The following is a 15,926-nucleotide window of genomic DNA, read 5'->3' as shown; positions in this document are numbered from 1 at the left end:
ATTTAATCCGGATTCCGCAATGTTAAAAATTGAAAATTTATTACGGAGAAGTCTTTGATTCACGTCAGAAGAATCACGTCGGGGTCATCAATTTGTTAGTACGAGCGTTCTGCTACTAACAAGACACCTTGTTGTAAAGTAAAATAAATATAACAAACACAATTCAGGCGTAAAAAGAATGTTAACTTTATTTTAACGTGAATCTTGAACCGTCACGTTTACAAGCTCTCGGGGAAAAGAAAGAAGATCGAGAGAGAAGTAAAAAAATAAAAATTAACATAGATTAAGAAACATTCAAAATTGCAATAATCTTTAATAATAATTAATATATAAGATAGTTAATAAATAAATGTTTGATCCCTACATGCATTTCATTGGTTACAACGGAGCAACATCTGGCAACAGTGTGGACCGAACTGTAGAAGTAGCCATGAACATGAGCTGAATCGTTACGAGACATTTTTATTCTGATTTATAACTTTGAACTTAGGTCATGATGTTATCTATCATCTATTATAATAGATTATAGGTCGTAGAATGGGGGGTGGTCGGGTGTGACATAATTATTGGGGGAGTTCAACTGAACGTGACAAGATGTGACAGGGAGGGGGGAGAGGTAAAAAATGGCGTGACATAATTATTGAATGGCCCCTAATCAATTTTTAATAAGACCAGTGAAGAAACAAGTAACTGAAGAGTTAGATCATCAAGAAAATGTGAGTTTTTAATTTTATGTAAATAAAAATAAGATTTTTTTAGCGACATTGAAAAGCCATCTAAATGTATAACTTGAAAACAATTTTTTATTAAACAGGTAGCCAATTTTAAAAAGAAAAAATATGAGAAATAGAGGAGCAGAAGAAACCAATCCAGCAGCAGAATTGAAAGCTTTAGATAAATGGTATAATGGTATAATGTAGAATAAAGAAGCCAAAAATAGTAATTTCGCTTTTTCGAGCAGATATATATAATCTACTATAAAATTTTCGCGTATTCAAGTAGAATGTGAAAAAAATTAAGTTTTGGTAATTTGTTACCACTTAAACTCCAATATATTTCCATTGGCTTTTTTGTATAATAAATATACAGTATGACTACTAACGTATATGCCAGATTGCCATCTCTATAATTATGCAAATTTGCCACCTATTGTAACATGGGTAAAACTACAAATGTGACCATATTGAGGAGAGGCATATCGACTAACTTCACCTAATCCTTTTATACACAACAGATGCTCGTTGTTTGTACGTGTTTTTTCCGTTAATATGTATAACTTGTTATTTTATTTTTATTCTCCACTAAACGACTGGGATTTTAAGCCTTAGTTTAGCATTTACCTACTGCGCATATAAAAATTAGAGTTTAGACTTTCCCCTTTTTACAAAATGGCTTTTTCAGAAAATGAAACTAAAAATTTTTCAACAATTTTATGAGTTTTATAGAATGGATCATTGTTACAACAACATTTGTGAGAAGATGAATGAACTTGTGAAATATCTTTAAAACCATTTAGCTTATTGAGTTGAAGTAATATTATTAATTAACCACGAAGTTTCATAAAACGAACAACGAAAAAAATTCAACGCACCCTCACTTAATTGTTGAACACCACAGCTCTGTTGTGTTACTAATATTGGCGCCATTCAAAAAGATACTGCGCGGTTGAGTTCGTTCTCCTTTTCGTTCCTTCTCCCGTTCGTTCGTTCGTTCTGCTTCGTCTTTGTTGCGCTTTTTATCTTTGAGGTTTATTGAATTAAATAAAATTTTTAAAACATAAAAAATGGAGTTTGTATCTCCGACCAAAGGAGTCACGTCGACTTTGCAGGGAACAAATCTTGGCAGTGAAGAGAATTCTGTATGTTTATTTTAATTTTTAATTAATCATTTATTTTATGTTTGTTTTAAAATATTTTTTAAATAAAAACGAAATGAGATTCAACTGTGATCATTTTAACTTTTCTCAATAATAAATGACAGTGTTGCTGTTCATCCCAATATAGGACAGGTAGTTGCAGGAGAAAAAAATGCATGAAAAAAATTTTTCAACTTGATTTCTATAATCTGCAACTCTTTAGCCACATGAGCTCAAATTTATTTATATATATACCAATATATATATATATATATATATAGCAACTTTTTGAATGTAAAAAATTTGTTTACTACACCATGCATTTGTAAATAAAAATAACAAAAATCCACTAAGGATAATGTATGCAGGTGCAGGGCAACAAACATGAATCTATTTTTTAAATGAGCGAATATTTGTACAAATATGCTGAAACATCTGATAGCTTTTTTTTATTGCGTAAAAATGTATTTAACAGTAAAAGGGAAGTCATAATAAATTGAAATTTAATTTTAAATGTAGATAAAGTGAAAAAAACTACAAATTAGAATTAGACTTAAATTAAATGTTATGAAATGATTAATATATTCAATTTGAACACATTTAATTTTTGATAATAAGAATTGAAATAAAATCAATATAATGTGCAATTTAATTTTTTTTTTTTAAATTTATCAAATTTTCTGTCAGGTTGTCTTATCGCTTCAATAAATTTGTGAACTTGAAAAGGATCACTTTGCTCTTGTTTCATATTCTAATAATAATTCAACAATTAATTATGCAATTTTATAACAAATGATTATCTTATTCATCCTTAAATTAAATAGCAGTGTTAAATAAATAATGTAATTTTTAATAAAATACATCACATAACTGATAAAATTTTTTGAGGATCTTGTTGCATTTTATTTTGTTCAAGTTTTCAATTGTTAATTTGAATGCAGGAATGTATGTATGTATGTACGTAATAATAATAGTAATATTAATGGGTTGTGGTTTTGAAAGAAAGAGACATATATCATGTGTATCATTTAGTTTTACCAATTCAAGGTTTGAACTTTTCTGGACATTTCCATATATTGAAGACATCCGTGGTCCAGTCATTAATTTTCAGAGTAAGCCAGGAGCTCAAAGCTGTGTCATTACTTCAGTTTTATTTATGGTTTCCCATAATGATTTGATCAAATCATTCTTGTTGTTACTAAATATAAAAAGTATTCAAAGTTTATAGTTTATTCATGCATACTCAAAATTACAAGTAAACAAGTTACCGTTTCAGGAATGAACGAAGCAGATGTTCATATTATAAAGCAACACCACCCTTATGAAATATGACATGAAACCTGTTGCCCACATACCTCAGAAACATACTTGTTGCAACATTGTTTGCTCTTAAAAATGCTTTAAACACACAAGGATCTCCCTTTTGACTGTATCTGTAATAATTATTTTTTTTAAATCATTCCAAAAAATTGCTGAAGTTTAGAGAGACCATGCAGGAATGATGCAGCTGAGCCAAAAATCCTTTTGTTGCATGTCAAACCCAGTTTCTTGTCATATTCCATCAAACATTTCATACTTTCAGTTGCAACCGTTTCTAAAGGATGAACGTTACAATAAAATTGTAACAAATCAATTTCTAATTCATCTTTTAACAGTTGATAGACATGATTATTTAGTCAAATAGCATTTGAATTTGCTAAGAAAATGACTCTTTACTTGCGGGATGAGCAGTGCATTAAATATAGAGTATGTATCTACAACATTTTTAATGCATGAATGTATATGATTTGCATAGTCAATGGCTGTAGCTTCTGGCAACCTTGCTAGTGAAACTGTATAACAAACTTGCATGGGAGAGAGGCAGAAGTGAATCTCTACTATTTTTCCCAGCAACAGTGGTGGTGTCATGTGCCAAAGTAGCAGAGGTACAATTATACAGTACTTCACCAAACTGGAACTCAGCAAAAACACCAAGCTCATAAGCAATTCATGCTATATTGGAAGGATGCGAAACATTGGTCAATGGCAATCCATGAACAGTTGTGCTAAAATATTGTAAAATATGTCCAACGCTTTTAAAATGGAACGTTTTGCAAAGGTGCACTGCACACTGCTTTTCTGAAAAATGTATTGTAAACATTTCCAACTTTAGAATCGACTTGTTTCAAACATTCTTCATCTTCCAAAATCAAAATTGTCAAATGTTCAGCTTCTTTTATCAAATCCTTGTTATTTGTTTGAACATTGTTTAGCTCCTTTATCAATAATTCAATTTTATCAATTTGTTTTTCATTCCAGATTTATAATTTTCCATTAACCTGTTTTTGTCTTATTATTTGAGCTCTTCTCAATTTAATATTCTTTAATTTTTTATGTAAATAACTGTTAAAAAAATTAGCCTACCCTTTTTCTCTTTCCTTATAAAATTTTGCTTTTCATGAGTTGACTTTCTCATGGATGCCAAACACTTCAAAACATTCTGCGCTTTCAAACTGGCAATTTTTTGTTTGGAACCTATTTTCATACTTGAAATAACTTTTCTATAGTTTTTAATTAAAGTATTTTTTATGTAACAATTTTAGGAATGTTTTGTGATTGTTTGATTCGTTTTATTTGAAGGTTCAATTGGCTGAATATGGAATGGGTTATTCACATATTCAACAAATTTGTTCCAAACTCTGTTAATAATGGGTTGGAGAAATTCTCTTCCACAAACTTTTCAGAACATCCATTGCTTCAATTTTCTGAACCTGAGACATGTTTAAATATGGATGTAGATTTAAAACAATCAAATTTTATAATTGCAAACAATGACATATATGCCTAAATATATTAGGCTATCCAATTTGATTTTTATAGCAAAAACTTTAAAGCTGTTTTTCAGTATCAGTGACCAAATTGATTCTTATAAAAATTTAACAGAATATTGTTGAATGCTATAGAAAACTATTGGAATTAAAAAATTTGAGGTGTTTCAATTAGTTCATCATGCTTCATGGTGAGACTAACAGCGCTGTTTCGGCCCACTGTTTTAAATAAATACGAATTCAATAAATTCAGATGTGTTGGGTGTTTAATAAAGAAATCCATTAATACAAAATGGCCAATTATCTTTAATGATGTTTGCATAAAAAAAAACCCAAATACATATATACAAACTAAATACATATATAATCATACATTATAAAATATATGATTATATATGTATGAGAATTGATTTTTTTTGTTATAAGTTATATTATATTATAAAATAATATGTCTAGCTTTCTTTTATCAATCTCATTGCTGATGGTTAACAATTTTTTAAATTTCAGCCCCCAGAAAAAAAATCCATGATTGGGACAGACAAAGAGAAGGTTTTTTAATGTTTTTTTTTTTACTTTTTGACATTTTGCTACCATTGAGTTTAATTTTTACTTTTTAGTAGAAGTTTCTTCAGTTTCACAGTGGTCTTATAAAATGCAACATCTTGTGTTCAATTATATTTTATATGTAAAATAAAAAGCAAGCTAATGTGTCTATAAAATCTAAAATGCCTTTTGATTAGATGTTTATGCTACTACTAGCAAATGAAAATTATGTTTGTTGTTTTTTTGTTTTGCTTTAAAAATGCATTTGATTTGAATAAGGTTTTGGCATGAATGAACTGCAAATTAGTTATATTTATTTTGTTTGCTTGTGTCATTTTTTTTTACATTGAAATGAAATGTTCAACTACAGATTAAGTTAACCATGTTAACCCACTATCATTTGGTTGAGTGTGGTAAAAAATCATTTCATGGTCTTCAGAAAATTAGTCTACTGTTTAATTAAAATTCCCATTTTTTGTTCTCCACTGTTTAGAAAACTTGCCTTATATTGTATTGTTTTGTTTGAGTTGGTATTGTGAGTATAACATTTGTGACAACACTTTTCTAGTTAAAGAATAATTTCACTAAGAAGTTGGTGCCAAATTAGCAACTGGAACATGTAAGGCGTGCATTGTAATGGTTGTTGGCATATTGAATGTCTGATTGAATCAATTAGTTCTGTTCTTCACCCTGTTGTATAAAAAGCAAACCTCCTGGGTGGCATAGCATTGTTGGAGGAAGCTTCTTTTTAAAAGCTTTCAAAAATGTCTTCATATTTGACTAAATATATATGTCATTAATAGCTCTATTTATTTTTTTTCATTTGTTTTGTTGTGTGGAGAATGGTGTGTTGGAATCTGGAGAAAATTATAAATCTCTTCCCATGCATTAGCCTCAATTGTTGGCTTCTTTTTGTCATTAATATGTACTTCTTTATTTTATACCATTCATTTATTAATTAATATATACATTCTTATTTATGTTTATTAATATTTACTTTTTATTTATTTTCAACTAATATTTCATTCATACATTCATTAGTATGCACCTTGTTTATCTGTCATTAATATCTACTTTGTTTATTTGCAGTCATTTGCCTCTCCATGCAAGCAAAATGTAAAAACCCCAGAAAAGAGGCTGGCAGCAACAAAGAGATCTTTTGCTTCTCCAGATGTAAGCAGTTAAATTTTTTTAATGTTTCCATTCACAAATTCAATGTTAGCTTGATTTTAAGGAGAAAGCCTGCTCAGTGGCCTGCGAACCTCTGCTTCAGCCTAACCCTCGGAGGTTTGTTATTTTTCCGATAAAACACCAGGACATCTGGAGGTTTTACAAGATGGCCGAAGCGTCCTTCTGGACGACGGAAGAAGTTGATATGTCTAAGGACATGGCGGATTGGAACAAGTTGAATAATGATGAGAAGCATTTTGTAAAACATGTTTTGGCCTTCTTTGCTGCTAGTGATGGGATTGTAAATGAAAATCTGGTTAGTAACATTTTTATATCAGTTATTAAGTTACTTGAATTTATTGCTCATCAATTTGTTCAATTTGTCTTGTTTCATTCAATGGTTTGTGACTAAGTTATTTCAAGTTATAGGATTTAAAGTAGCAGCTCATTTGCTTGTCTACAGGTCAGCAGGTTCAGCAAGGAGGTGCAACTTCCCGAAGCCCGCTTTTTCTATGGCTTCCAGATAGCTATTGAAAACATTCATTCAGAAATGTACAGTCTCCTCATAGAAACATACATACAGGATTCAGATGAAAAGTAAGTCTTTTTCTTGATATCATTCTTTTGTTTATGCAAAATTAATTACAACATAAAATGAATACTTACAATAATGATTAAAATGGAAAATGATGATTTTACGCATAATCTAACCTAACTAAATCCATTAAATGCTATTTGGAGATTCAATTAATGTTTTATTTTCTTATTTATTAAATTCTAAAAATAAGTGGATGTAATCAAGTCCATCAAACTGACCTCTTCGTGGCCATCCTAACTTGTGGTGACAGCACTTCAACATTTGTTATCAAAATTGAAACATATCTCAGCAGAATTTATAATGCATCTTGTTATATTCATTTGTTATTTTTATGCCTTCCAACAACAAATATTGGACCAGTGGATCTCTTTCCCTTGTTGAACCCATGTTGGTTCATTTGTGCTACATCATTGACATTAAGTATTGAATAGATGCAGTTCAACATTTTTCCACCTTTCTTGTTCCAGTCTTCCCTGTTAACTCTTATGCATTCCAATGTAATCGTGCATTGTTATTTTCCAGGTACCCTGCAGATGTTTATGCCTTTCATGTTGCAATCTTCCCTGTTTTATTATTTTTTTATAATTTTTTTATTATTTTATTATTTATTAACTCATTTTATGCATTTCAATGTTATTTATTGCACACTTATAATATGAATAAAAATTTTTTGTTTATTGTTTCTCATGTGGACAAGGTTACTGAATGATTAAATGTTACATTTGACAGCAGTTATTATCTCTTGAAATCTTATGATAAAGATGAATCTATAACTGGCTATTGTTTCAAATTCAGCTTCCTAAAACTGACTCAACTGTTGCTTTCATTTAAGTTTAGACAAAAAATTTGTTCTCCGTTTTGTCTTTTGTCCTAACTTTTTACTTTAACTTTTTCATTTCTAATACTGTTTCCTTCTTGGGTTTTACAAACTGTAAACCTCCAATCTTCATTTGTCAATTATTACCCTTCATGTGTTCTGTAGTTTTTAAGTAAGCAGTCTCCGTTACATCCTTCATTTATTTCAGATTTCGTCATCCATTCATTTAAAATTTAAAATATTTGAGAAATGTTGAGTTAGTCAATATCAATAGAATTTGATCTTTTCAAAACAGAGATAGATTACTAAATGCCATTGAAACTGTTCCATGTGTAGCAAAGAAGGCTGCATGGGCTCTTAAATGGATTGAAGATCATAATTCATCATTTGCTCTCAGGTTGAAAATTTCTGCTGAATGTTATGAAATGCACTTAGTTTTGAATATTTTCAAGTGTGAGATCTCAGTTATATAAGGATTTTTGATTTTTCTTCATGATGCATGAAGCTAACTTGTCAATCACTTTTATATTATGTTTTACATTTTTTCTTTATTAAATATTTGTAATGTAATTGAAACTCGTTCAGATTGGTGGCATTTGCAGCTGTCGAAGGAATCTTTTTTTCAGGATCTTTTGCATCTATATTTTGGTTGAAGAAACGTGGAGTGATGCCCGGTCTAACGTTCAGCAATGAGCTGATCAGTAGAGATGAGGTATGCGCTTGATATGCTGCTGTTTAATATTTAAATATAGCGTTGTTATCATTGCCACTTATGATGGGTTGTTGTTGACGACGTTGCTTGAGACTCAAGCCAAACCAAATCAGCTTGAAGGTTCAAGCTGGTGAGACTGATGGACATCCAGTAAATATCGGGTGATAATAGGTAGAAAAAATTGCGTTGTATCTATTCTGTAAAAAACCTATTACTTTTGTTCTTATTTAATTCATACTAAAGAGTGTAATTATTGTTTATCGAAAAGAGGATCATTGTCATTCTCAACTTAGTGACAGCTCAAACTTGAAGTTGAATGGGCCACATATATTTTGATAGCACGGTGCATCTTGTGTAAAAGTGAATTATAAAATTTAATTATCGTGAGTTTATTTTTTAACCTTTCTATTATATTGTTCGGTAAGTAATTTCGTTTTTTCTCGACAGATGATTTAATTGTATTTTTTCACAGCAAACTTCACACTTAAGTCTCATTGTCATTATATGTCTTGACAGCTGATATAGCAAGGCTTGTGTGTAAATAAATTCAATTGGTTATTGGTCGGTGCTCTTGAAATATGGAGAGCAATCAGCAGCATTTTTGTCATATTTTACTTTTTTACTATAGAGAAGGTAAAAATGCTGTTCAAGCCAGAAAGAAATTAACCAATGTGTATGGAGAAGATGTGTTGACAATACGCCAGTGGCAGAACTGGTTTGCAAAATTTCGATCCGGCAATTACATGCTACTACCTAGAAAGATGGATCTGAATGGCCAATATATAATTTAATTAAATATTTATTCATTATACAAAGATCGTCTTTCATTTTCACCACAAAAAACGAAATTACTTTCTGAACAGTCCTATATTTATAACTCAACTTGGCTCTAAAGTCCACGTTTTTTGTTACACCGCCTCAAATCAAAGCAGAACATATCAAATGCATCTTGTGTTATGCAAGTTTTCCTGTTTTAATTACATTCTCTTCTGTAGCTTTATTTTTTTACAATTAATAATTATCCAGTTTTTTTAACTTCCTCTAGGGCCTCCACACTGATTTTGCCTGTTTGCTGTTTAAATATATTGTGAACAAACCGGATCAATCGACTATTCACCAACTCATCAAAGAGGCTGTTGAAATTGAAAAAGAATTTTTAACAAATGCCCTGCCCGTAGATCTCATTGGCATGAATTGTTTGCTAATGTGCCAGTACATTGAATATGTGGCAGATCGGCTGCTTGTTGAGTTACATATGGAAAAGGTTGATCTGCTTTTATTAATCTTTTAATTTTTAAAAGTTTTTTGTGGTTGCGTAAAGTCAGCTAAATGTTGTGAACTGAAAAGTCATCAAATTTTTTAGTTGCAGCAGTTTTTCTGATATAGCGTACCATATATATATATATATATATATGTGTATATATGTATATATATATATATGTATATATATATATATATATATATAAAATTGTTTTTATTTTTGTTTTATGTATAATCTTAAATTATAAAATTCAGACTAATTTATATATGAAAATAATGGATTATATATCTTGTGGAGGATGTGTAATTTATTATGTAGAAATAAAGTGAAATTTCTAATTGTGAAATAAAAAGTAAAGTAGTAGTAAAGTACGCTTTAGGCTGGCAAAGGAGCCAGTAAGTGTGTTGTCAGGTGCATTATGACAGCCGATTACATTGATACTGTTTGTCCAGTAATCATAGCCTGCATTAAAACAGTTTACTGTAGGTACTTCCAAAAGTTTACTTTGCAATGAATTCCAAAGATTTGCTAATCTATTGAAAAAATAATTCTCTTTGTCGTAGTTTGGTTATCTTTTTATAGTATTTATAACGATGCCTCACAACCTGGTTTCCAACTATATGAAAACGATTTCCTCTATCAAATTTTTCTACACCATGCATAATTTTCTATAACTGAATTATATCACCTCTTTTTTTTCTTTTGCTTTCTGTGGTTAAATCTAACTCTTCAAAACGCACTTCGTAACTAAGATTTCTGATTGATAGACAGATAGTAGTGCAGTGTTGCACTCTTTCGAGTAGACGATAGTCGCTTTTGAGTACTGGAGACCAAACCGGCACAGCAAACTCATATACAGGCCAAACAAAGGTTAACCCTCCAATGCATGACTTAAAATTTTTTTGTGATTTTGAAATATTTTATTTAGCATAGTTTCAAAACATCAAAAAAGCCAATTAAAATGAAATTTAAAAAAAATAAAGTAAGTTATGATCAAAAAACAAAGTGTTCCTAAAAAGGTACGTTATGAGTTAATACTCATGGTAAATCATTTCCTGTGAAAATGTTCAAAGCATTCCAAGTGTAGGGCAACATCACATTTTAAACATTTCTTTGATACTTTCTTGTGGCACAATTTACATCTTTTTCGTCCATCCGAAATTTTTCCAATGAAATGGTCTTTTCCATCAAATTTTATTTCATTTTCAACGTTACGGTTTACTGATTTTCTTTTCAGATCTTCTGGTTGGTTTTGCCCAAATATAGTTTTGGCAACACTTCTCCTGAACCCAGCATAAGTGTGATTTTCATGCTTTGAGTATTTTTTGGAAATGCACCAAGCATTATGAATGCTAGAATCCAAAGCGAAAGCAAAAAGCGGCCACCACCATTTTTTAATCCGAATATTGGTGCGCAAATTTTCAATGTTTTGATCCATCCTGTCAGTTCCACCCATAATTCTAACTGTACCGGTTGCATAAATATGATTTTCTTTTAGTCGTTCAATTAATTTGAACGAAGTGAAAAAATTGTCAAAAAATAAATGATATCTCTTATCATCAGGAAGGCATGATGTCAGTTTTTTAACCACTGATCCACCGAGTCCTAAATCTGGATCATAATCTTCAGTGGCTCCTTGATAGGGTTCACAACTCACTAAATAACCTAGACGATTATTCATGCACCAAATTCTCTATTCGGTTAATTCTAACTGTACCGGTTGCATAAATATGATTTTCTTTTAGTCGTTCAATTAATTTGAACGAAGTGAAAAAATTGTCAAAAAATAAATGATATCTCTTATCATCAGGAAGGCATGATGTCAGTTTTTTAACCACTGATCCACCGAGTCCTAAATCTGGATCATAATCTTCAGTGGCTCCTTGATAGGGTTCACAACTCACTAAATAACCTAGACGATTATTCATGCACCAAATTTTGAATCCGAATCGGATAGGTTTACCTCTTATAAATTGCTTAGAGGAATGCCTACCAAAATATGAGAATTTATTTTGTCTTTGAAAAAGTTAGCAAAAGAAGATACAAGAGTAAGAGATTCAGCATCAGAAAAATAATGATCTGAGCGTTTGTAAAGAACGTTGTTAAGAGAATGCCAGAAATCACGAGAGTTGCTGTAGTTGTTAAGAGTGTTCTTAATGGAATCGATCCTACCCCTCATAACGGCCTCATGAGCAACACGTTTAGCATTTTTGTAGTTGACTCAGTTGAGCGCTGATTTTTCACGTTTGTATTGACGCTCCATACGACGACAATTTCTTTTAGCGGTTGAAAATACATTGCCATTTGAACAACCAATCGATTGAAAATTGAGATCGCCCATTATTAATAGATTTTTGAAACTTTTTAGTCTTTAAATACAACCAACGAGGAATTATTCAGATGCAGAATAAACAACAGTCCAAACTTGTTGTACATTAGATTTAAATCAGTATCATTCAATTCATATGATTCAATTAGGTTATTTACATATATGCAGACACCTGCACCTCTTCTACCATTGGTTTCCGCGGATGCCATATCAAAAGGGAGAATCAGCTACTAAAGTTGAATTCAATTTATTCATCTCCAGTCTGAGTTTTTAACCCGATTGTTTCCCTGTTTTCCACATCAAATCTACCGAAACCCTGCGTCGTGCTGGTTTAGATGATATAAAGGACGAATGTCGGCAACACCGTCGGCGGTGGTTTGGTCATGTCAAACGAAGTGGAAACAGTGTCATAACTTCTCTTGCAGATGTTGAAGTACCTGGCACACGTCTCCATCAGAACAAGTTATCCAAATGAAATTCAGCAAAAATTAAACGAAAATTTGCAAATTAACTACGCTTTTAGACTGAAAATGTAAAAAATTTTTATAAAATAAGATTTAATAGCGTTTAATATAATATATAATTATATATATATATGTTGTTGTTGTTGCCCCTTCCGGGGGACCCTTAGGATTCTAATCGAGGTTGGAGCCAATCCGCCACTGCAACAGGGTTTCTCCAGAAATCTATTGGTTGAAGTTTTGGAGTGGAGTTTTGGGGACAGCTAAACAAATGCTGTACATCATCCGTATGATTGCTGCAAAAAGGACAGGTGTTGATGTGCCCATTGTCGATTCTGTTTTTGTAGCTGTTTAGAAGAATACTATGGCCAGATCGGAGTTGGGCGAGGGTCCGTCTGATAGCCCTAGGAAGGGATTCTTCTGAAGGATCTATTTTTGGTGCTGGAGGAGGCCATCCGTCGAGCAATAGCGGCGACTGGTACGACTCAGCGGCGGCTTTAGCAGTTTTTGTATGTAGGCTTTTTAAAGCTGTCTTCAGAGTGTTATCGTCGATTATTGTTGGTAGAACCGCATCTATTGTTGATACCATTTCGAGAGGAGGGTGGTCTTTATGTCACAATGAGGACGAGGTTGTATGATAATATTATGGCATATTATATAGCATAGGAGGAGGAATTGTGAGGCTATTAGCTCTGGATGCTGCCTTACGTTAACATCTGGCTTTCTGAGTGCAGGTGTCGTTCTGATGCGGCGGTATAGCAACCAGTAACCAGACGTATTGCAGCATTCTGGGAGCGTAGGAGACGGGAGAAACTTGAATCTGACGTCAGTGATGCCCAGGCACGACAAGCATACTCAGTTGTTGAACGACCGATGGTTTTGTAGGTCTGTAGAAGAGTTTCCTTATCCTGACCGAAGGTAATACCACTGAGTGCCTTTAAAATATTGGTTCTTTTAGAGGCCTTCGGTGCTGCTTGTTTATGGTGTTGTGAGAAGGAAAGCATCGTGTCTAGGGTGAGGCCTAATGTTTTAGGGCTGTGCTCAAGAATATTAGCACAACCCTAAAATATAAACTAAACCCGGCAAACCAGCTAGCGACGCGAAATCATACCGTCCCATATCTCTACTTTGTACGGCAGCCAAAGTATTTAATAATAATAATATAAACATTTATGAAGCGCCCATTCGCACAGCTGCTTCAGAGGCGCCCGGAGCCCGTGTTAAAAAGATGAGTCTTTATCCCTTTTTAAAAAGACTCAACGAGGAACATTGTCTTAACTCAGGAGGTAACGCATTCCAGACATACGGAGCAGCGTGACGAAAACCGCGGGATCCGGCAGCGGGAATGTTTAAGAAACCTGTTGAGCTGCTGCGGAGTGATCTAGTATGTTCATGTCTGGATATGAGGTCGTATAGATATGTTGGGGATTTTAATAAAAGGGTTTTGAAGGTAAGGACTGCAATTTTGAAGATGATTCGAGCGGAAATTGGAAGCCAATGAAGCATTGGAAAGAGAATGGAAGAACTAAAACGGGGAGGTTTATTAAATATAAGTCTAGCAGTTTTATTTTGGATAGTCTGTAGTTTTCTGACAGATGCACGTGAGGCCCCATACAATAAGGAGTTGCAGTAGTCTAATCTAGAAAGGATCAAAAATCTGCAAAGGGCAGCAGCAACATCACATGTAATCATATGTCTAATATGTCTTATTGCGCAGAGGTGATAGTTGTAGGATCTGACGATTTCTGTTATTTAAATGCCTACTGCCGATCATCTCAGACCATCTCACATTAGCGAGCCATCAACATGGTTTTCGCCCACTTCATTCAACAACATCTCAAACGGGCTAAACCAGAAGAGGCCAGCTCATCGTACAATTTTAACAGCACTGGACCTCACAAAAGCTTTCGATACCGTTAACCATCGTACCTTAATCTCTAACCTCCTACTGCCAACGCTTCCACGGTCAATTGTCCGCTGGCTTTCAAACTATCTGTATGGTCGCTCCGCCTCAACCGAGTTACGTCGACAATCCTCAAAACAACGTACCATCCGTTCAGGAGTACCTCAAGGATACGTGTTGTCACCAGCTCTGTTTAACTTCTACGTTTCCAAGATTCCAACCCCACCTCAAAACATCAAAGTCATTTTTTATGCAGACGACTTCACAGTCTACACCACTGGTCCAGATGATAGTCTGACCCACCGGCTCAATTGTTACCTGCCGAAGATATTTGACTTTTTCAACAACAGAAACTTGGAGATTTCCACCTCCAAGTCCACAGTCACTCTTTTCACTTCCCACACATCACTACATCATCACTATCCTTCAATCAAAATCAATGACAATCTTTTTCCTTTTGAGCCCAACCCTAAAATATAAACAAAATAAACTAAACTTATTGAAAAACTATCGAACAAGGCGACGATTCGTACACTTTCATGCTTGGATAATGCCCAGTGAATCTGCAATCCAACCATCTGATCTAATTCGCCAATTAATCCGCTTATATTTAATATGTAATGTTTAATATGCATATATAATATATTATTGTTCATAATTATCATTTATTACTAAGAAAAAAATTTACACTCACTGATTTCAAATGTTTTTCAAAGTATCTTTCAGTAAATAATGGTTTTTTATTAAAATTGTAAAGCAAAAATGAAAAGTTTTTCATCTGGCTCTGGCTGCTAATAAACTAAACTTGTTGAAATAAAAATAGTAAAACAAAAATGGAATGTTTTTTATCTGGTTCCCTGGCTGCTAATACAATGAACTTATTGAAAGACTAACGAACGAGGCGACGATTCGTACATTTTCATACTTATATGCCCAGTGAATCTGCAATCCATCCATCTAATCTAATTCGCCAATTAATCCGCTTATATTTAATATGCAATATTTACCTCTAACTATTCAGGTTTGTTGATACAGCATTTTATTATTTCAGATCTGGAAGTCAGAAAATCCATTTGATTTCATGGATCATATATCTTTAGAAGGTAAAACTAATTTTTTTGAAAAAAGAGTTGGAGAGTACCAGAAAATGGGAGTTATGGGAACAGAAGCAAAACGTGAATTCAAAACTGATGCAGATTTTTAACTTTGTCTTATTTTTACATAATTTAATATTTAATTATTTATTATACAAATTCGCTAATATATTTTTCTCAAAAATTTACAATTCTGTTGTGCGTTTTCGATTTCTTATTTGTGGTTCGGTGCCATTATATTTATTATATGTAACATAGCGCAATTATTCTGTCACCACTCAGAACGCTGTCTCGCCATGTGATAGCTCGAAAAAAGTAAAATAACGATCAATTCTTGTTTTATACAAATGAATTTTGAAAAAAAACATTAATTATG

At 32.5% G+C, this 15,926-nt stretch overlaps 1 protein-coding gene across 1 annotated transcript; it reads left to right on the top strand.

The window, feature by feature from the left end:
- The first annotated feature begins 1,650 nt into the window (after positions 1 to 1,650).
- HELRODRAFT_154313 (hypothetical protein) lies at positions 1,651 to 15,726 on the top strand. The gene is made up of 9 exons (XM_009030975.1): positions 1,651 to 1,858; positions 5,170 to 5,211; positions 6,295 to 6,381; positions 6,443 to 6,691; positions 6,839 to 6,972; positions 8,086 to 8,187; positions 8,376 to 8,502; positions 9,548 to 9,766; positions 15,508 to 15,726. The coding sequence occupies exons 1-9, from the start codon at positions 1,784 to 1,786 to the stop codon at positions 15,658 to 15,660; spliced, it is 1,188 nt and encodes a 395-aa protein (XP_009029223.1). The 5' UTR covers positions 1,651 to 1,783; the 3' UTR covers positions 15,661 to 15,726.
- The last annotated feature ends 200 nt before the right edge of the window (positions 15,727 to 15,926 follow it).

Source organism: Helobdella robusta (genome assembly GCF_000326865.2).
Source record: "Helobdella robusta unplaced genomic scaffold HELROscaffold_7, whole genome shotgun sequence".
NCBI classification, from domain to species: Eukaryota; Metazoa; Annelida; class Clitellata; order Rhynchobdellida; family Glossiphoniidae; genus Helobdella; species Helobdella robusta.
Note: the sequence above shows the minus strand (reverse complement) of the source record. Positions and strands in the feature narration are given on the sequence as shown.